Source organism: Vipera berus (assembly GCF_964194415.1).
Source record: "Vipera berus genome assembly, chromosome: 1".
NCBI lineage: Eukaryota > Metazoa > Chordata > Lepidosauria > Squamata > Viperidae > Vipera > Vipera berus.
This window is the reverse complement of record NC_138202.1, coordinates 361944972-361950780: the sequence shown is the minus strand read 5'-3', so window position 1 is coordinate 361950780 and position 5809 is coordinate 361944972. Positions and strand designations below refer to the sequence as shown.

Genomic DNA, 5809 nt, shown 5'->3' with positions numbered 1-5809 from the left:
CCTTCGGAGCCCGGGCAGGTGGGCTTCGTCCCGGTGGGAACGGGGAGACCCAGACCCTCCACCCCCCCCCCCCCCAAGAACAGACTCCTGCGCGTTAAGTCTGTTCCTTTAGTTCTCGCCTTTATTGGCTGCCCATCTTACCGCGAGGTAACCCTGTTAAGTCCGACTTTAAAAATTCTGTTTAAATGCAAATTGACAACTGTCTATTTAATATTTAAGACCACGAGTCTCTCCAGAAACAGGAAGAGCCCAAACGTCGCTTTCAAAACCTTGTCCTTGGCAATTCCTGGAGACTTTGGACAGAGACACTCCCGTGTGAATTCCTTGACCCAGGTACGTGGATCCAATCCTGAAAAGCTTTTCCAGGTCAGGCTCAGCTCTCAAGCTCCGTGCGTGGCCCCGGGGCTCCTTCAGCAGACCCCCCAAGCCCCCCCCCCAGCAGAATCACAGGGATCAAAATGGCAGAAAATGCCCAGGAAGTTTTCCAGCTGGTTACTGAACAGCAAACAGACAAAAGAGGCCTTGAGTCTGCAGCTGAAGTGAGCTAAAATTGCTTTTTTGTGTGCAATTCCTCTCCAACTCCACTCAGATTAAAGTTCGCTTCTCCGGGATCCTGGCGGGGAGGAAGGGGGGGTCCCTGGGACGCTGCCTGTAATTGTGAGGTGACCTGTTGGAAATTATTTATTTGGGTAAGGTTGAGGTTTTGCAATTCAGCGTCAGGGCAAAGTCCTGTTAAAGGCATAGGGGACCAAATTAGCCTGCAGTTGCTTTATTTGGATTATTTAATGGGGGTGTGTGTGTGTCCAACTTTGGCAACTTTTAAGACCTGTGGACTTCAACTCCCAGAATGCCCCAGCCAGCAGACCTTAAAGTTGCCGAGGTTGGGCACCCCTAATTTAGTGAGTCTGCTCCCTCTTTACAAGCTCATTTTCTCCTCGTACTCCCTTACTCCCAGCCCTACTGACCACACCCCACCCCAGCTTCCCACCACCAGGTTGCATTTTTTAAGTGCCCTGCCTGGCTGCACCCTACTTTTTCCACCCTGGACATAATAATAATAATAATAATAATAATAATAATAATAATAATAATAATAATAATAATAATAATAATAATAATAATGAGGAGGAGGAGGAGGAAGGAGAAGAAGAAGACCCCGGACTTAACAATTGTCGATAAGAAAGACAAATAAAGTCTGGATAGTGGATGTGGCAGTGCCTGGAGACAGCAGAATAGACGAGAAAGAACTAGAGAAGATAACAAAATACAAAGACCTACAAATAGAAATAGGATGATTGTGGCAAAGGCAAGCAAGGGTGGCACCAACAGTCATAGGCGCCTTGGGTGCAATCCCAAAACAACTGGAGCACCACTTGGACACCGTCATCGGCATTGACAAATTCGCCATCAGTCAATTGCAAAAGGCGGCCTTACTGGGAACTGTCTCCATCCTGCGACGAGATCTGTAATACCATCAAACATCCACATCTGCCTATCCCGGGTCCTTGGGAAGGACTCGACAGGTAGACAAAAATGCCAAATCCAGTCGGAACATCTGGCTGGCTCTGTGATGATCAACAACAATAATAATAATAGTTGGAAGGGACCTAGTACAACCCCGCACTCAGGCAGGAAACCCTAATTCTGTCCAGCCGGTCTGAAATGCCTCTCTCTGTGCCCCCCCCCCGCAGCCCCATCCGCTGGCAGAGCCTCTGCCCATGGACCTGAAGACGGTGCCAGCCTCCCGAGAGCAGGGCTGGTATCTGAAGCTGATGGCCCCCAACATCAAGGGCTCCTCCTATGCCTGGCTGGACCCCTCCCGTCTCTACTGCCACCCTCAGGTGTGGGGGGGGGCGCTCAAACCTCTGCAGGAGGGGGGGCTGGGGACGGGAGGAGCGAGGGTGAGGGGCACCCTCCCTCTCTTGGGGTCTTCTGCACCCACCCACCCTCTTGATCTGCTCATTCCACGGGGATGAGCCCGGGCAGTGCCACCCACCAGATTGGCTGCCACAGCCTGCCAGTCACCAGTCCGAGCCTGACATGTGTGCACGGCTGCCCCATCCCCTGTGGCTGTGGGTTGTGAAGCAGGTGTGCCTGGCTGCTCCCCCTGATGTTGTGTTGTGAACCATGGGTGCAAGGCCGCCGCCCCTGTTGTTCACAGTTCCTGCCCGAAGTCTATTATTAACATTGTCTAAGGTGTCCACACTTAAATATTCTTGCCAGATGCCCCGTGGAAGGGGCTAAATTTAGCACCAGGATGAGAAGCCTGAGAGAGGGAGGGCCAGGGCAGAGGTGGGGAGGGGACCTCTGGCTCACCCTCTCCTTCTGCAGCAACCTTCAGAAGGGTGGGGTGGGGGCTCACCTGGCCCTCTAATGGGGGCAAACCTCTCGGAGGGCGCCTGACTCATCACTCTCTTAAGGGCTCTGGTCAAGCGGTCCTGCAGAAGAGTTAACAGAATGACCACGTTGAAAGGGACCTTCCAGGTCCTCTAGTCCAGCCCTGCTCAGGCAGGGGAGTCTATACCAGGGATAGGCAACCTTGGCTCTTTTATGACTTGTGGACTTCAACTCCCAGAATTCCTGAGCCAGCCTGGGGGAACTATGGCCCCCTTAATGACTGGTAGACTTCAACTCCCAGAATTCCTGAGCCAGCATGAGGGAACTATGGCCCCTTCACGACTTGCGGACTTCAACTCCCAGAACTCCTGAGCCATTAAGGGGGAAACTATGGCCTCTTCATGACTAGTGGACTTCAACTCCCAGAATTCCTGAGCCAGCATGGCTCAGCTTGGAAACCTCTCCCTTTCCCTTCAGCATGGCTGGCTCAGGAATTCTGGGAGTTGAAGTCCACGAGTCATCAAAGAGCCAAGGTTGCCTACTCCTGGGCTAGGCCAACCTTGCCATCTCTATGATTTGTGGACTTCAACTCCCAGAATTCCTGAGCCAGCATGGCTCAGCTTGGAAACCTCTCCCTTTCCCCTCAGCATGGCTGGCTCAGGAATTCTGGGACTCGAAGTCCACAAGTCCTAAAGTTGCCAAGGTTGAGGACCCCTGCATTATGCCATCCAGGTAGCAGATGTGTGTGTGTGTCTCTGTGTTAGGATGGCATCCTTGTTACCATAATGGGTTTAACTCTCGCACACGAGCATTGCAACCTTTGCAAGTCTTGTGCCTCTTCATGGTTTATATATTCCGAGTGTTGCCTTAAATGTCGGAATCTGGCCGGAATTATGAAAGCAGCAGCTCAGCCACTTCACAGAGGCATCCTTTGAACTGCAGACCGTGCTCAGGACGACATTTCTGTGGGTCTGGGATAGCCGTGCCCCCCCCCCGATCCACGCAACTGCCCCCTACTGTTCTCTCCCAACAGGCCTTGCAGGACTGCGTTGAGGATTTGGTCCAAACGTTTCGTGACGATGCCATTGACCAGGTGGTTGGGATTGATGCCATGGGGTTCATCCTGGGTATGTCTCTCTCACGTCTCTTTCACTCCCCTCACCCACATCTTCAGCCCAGGGGGGGAGGGAGACCCCCTTTGACGGGACAGGTCACTGGAGTACAAACTGACAGCAAACTCCTCTTCCTCCTGGTACTGATGATGTTACCTAGTTGGGTCATGAAACGTCTGCAAGGAAACCACCCAGCTCAGAGGGCACCAAGGACCCCATAGTCTTCCTCCTCCTCCTCCTCCTCCTCCTCTTGCTTTCCTCCTCCTCCTCCTCCTCCTCCTTCTTTCTTGCACTGATGATGTTCCCTAGTTGGGTCATGAAACGTCTGCAAGGAAAACCACAGCTCAGAGGGCACCAAGGACCCTCCTCATTTCAACCCTGAGCTACAAAGACTCTCCTTCATTGGGACATTGAGTCCCGTCCCTGGCCAGCGTCTCTCAATTGGCTGAATTCTCCTCACAGGACTGTTATGGCTGGGAATAAGACAGGGAGAAAAGCAGAGGTCAGCAACCATTAAGCCACGGACCCGCCCTCCCTAGAGGCTTTCAAGCGGGGCCATTTGATCCCCTGCCAAGGGTGGCTCCCTGGATTCGGGGGTTGGACTAGATGACCTCTGAAATCCTTCTAATTCATCATGTCAGGATTCTAGGAAGCATGGAAGAAATACCTTACTAATGACCAGGATCCGGGGCTTCTCTTAGGGAGGGCAAATGACCCCCCCACACACACTCTTTCCTCTCACCCAGGTGCCGCCATCGCCGTCACCCTCCGAAAAGGCTTTGTGGCCATCCGGAAAGCCGGCCACCTCTGTGTCGAGACTCGCACCCAGACCTACCGGGACTACACACATCGTGAAAAAGTGATGGAAACCCGCACCGACGCCATCAGCCCAGGTAGAGGATTCCTTCTTAATTACTGATTAAATGTGCAGTTTGATGCAATTCTGCGTTCCTTTGCTAGCTGGGGGCCCTCTGCTGGGTGGGGCGCTGCCAGGGGGGCATCTGCACAGGGTGGGCATCAGGGTATCCACTGCTGTGGCCACAGCCAGAAAGTGGGCTGGAAAACTCCACCTCCACGTGCCAGGACCCCTCTCAAGGGCTGGTGGGGGCGGCGGGACAGCTGGGTGAAAAATACCCCAGACCCACCTTGGTTCTGCCCCCCCCTCTCCAGGTGTCCGGGTCCTGCTGGTGGATCAGTGGGTAGAGACAGGGGGCACCATGCAAGGCGCCATCCAGCTGGTGGAACGCCAAGGCGGTGTGGTGGCAGGTAAGGACGGGAGGAGGCACCCAGGATGGATTTCTTCCCAATGTTTGGCCCGAGGACTAGTCATTGAAGCCTCCACATGCAGTGGCTGTCTACCTTAGCAGCTACAGCCCTATCAGATCCAGCAGGGGTTCTTAAACACATTTCACGGCGCCCAGTGCAACCTCCATGTTCAGAGATAGTCTACCTGAGGCTGCCAGATTGCAATCTGGCGCCTTCCCAGTGTGTTAAAATTGGTGTTCCTCCTGGCCCACCCAGAGGGCGCCAGGTTGGAGAACAAGGCTGCAGGCACAACAAAGATGAGTAGGGGTCCAGAGGCTAAAAGATATGCAGAACAGCTGCAGGAATTGGGTCCATCTAGTTTAATGAAGAGAAGGGCGAGGAGTGACAGGATAGCAGCCTTCCAATATTTGAGGGGCTGCCCCAAAGAAGAGGCAGTCAAGCTATTCTCCAAAGCCCCTGAGGGCAGGAGAAGAAGCAACGGATGGAAACCAACCAAGGAGAGAAGCAACCTGGAACTAAGGAGAAACTTCCTAAGAGTGAGAACAATTAACCAATGGAACAGCTTGCCACCAGATGTTGTGGGTGCTCCAACACTGGAGATTTTTAAGAAAAGATTGGACAGCCATTTGGCTGGGATGATCTAGGCAAAAGGGTAGGCAACCTTGGCTCTTTTAGGACTCGTGGACTTCAACTCCCAGAATTCCTGTGCTGGCTGAGGAATTCTGGGAGTTGAAGTCCACGAGTCCTAAAAGAGCCAAGGTTGCCTACCCTTGGGTAAGAGTTTACAATAGTGGTGAATATATGTAGCTCGGGTGTCGGACGAGGCTGGAGATTCGTTCTCTGAGCTTGTGGGTTGCTTTGTGAACGTTGCATTGCCAGGCTAGGTAACATCTTGTCAACCGCCCCTCTGGTGAGTTCAGTATTGAAGGAACTCTACGCTTCTGAGGTACTATAAGTAAGAGATCATCTTTATTGAACACACACCCTGGCACTGAAGAAGCAAAATCAACTCTTAAAGTTTCCCACGAGAAAATCTGGTTAGTTAACAAGAGCTTTTCCTAACCCCCACCCGCCCCGTGCTCACCTCCTTCTGG

At 52.8% G+C, this 5809-nt stretch overlaps 1 protein-coding gene across 1 annotated transcript in view; it reads left to right on the top strand.

The window, feature by feature from the left end:
• Window positions 1-245: 245 nt before the first annotated feature.
• The window catches only part of LOC308660175 (adenine phosphoribosyltransferase-like), a gene marked incomplete at its 3' end in the record, with an annotated part of 8980 nt that continues 3416 nt past the window's right edge, over window positions 246-5809 (top strand). Inside the window, exons 1-5 of the mRNA XM_081314400.1 lie at window positions 246-333; window positions 1692-1841; window positions 3371-3464; window positions 4196-4342; window positions 4620-4715. Coding sequence (XP_081170526.1) covers window positions 1719-1841; window positions 3371-3464; window positions 4196-4342; window positions 4620-4715 — 460 coding nt within the window. The 5' untranslated portion in view covers window positions 246-333; window positions 1692-1718. The remainder of the gene's footprint in view (window positions 334-1691; window positions 1842-3370; window positions 3465-4195; window positions 4343-4619; window positions 4716-5809) is intronic.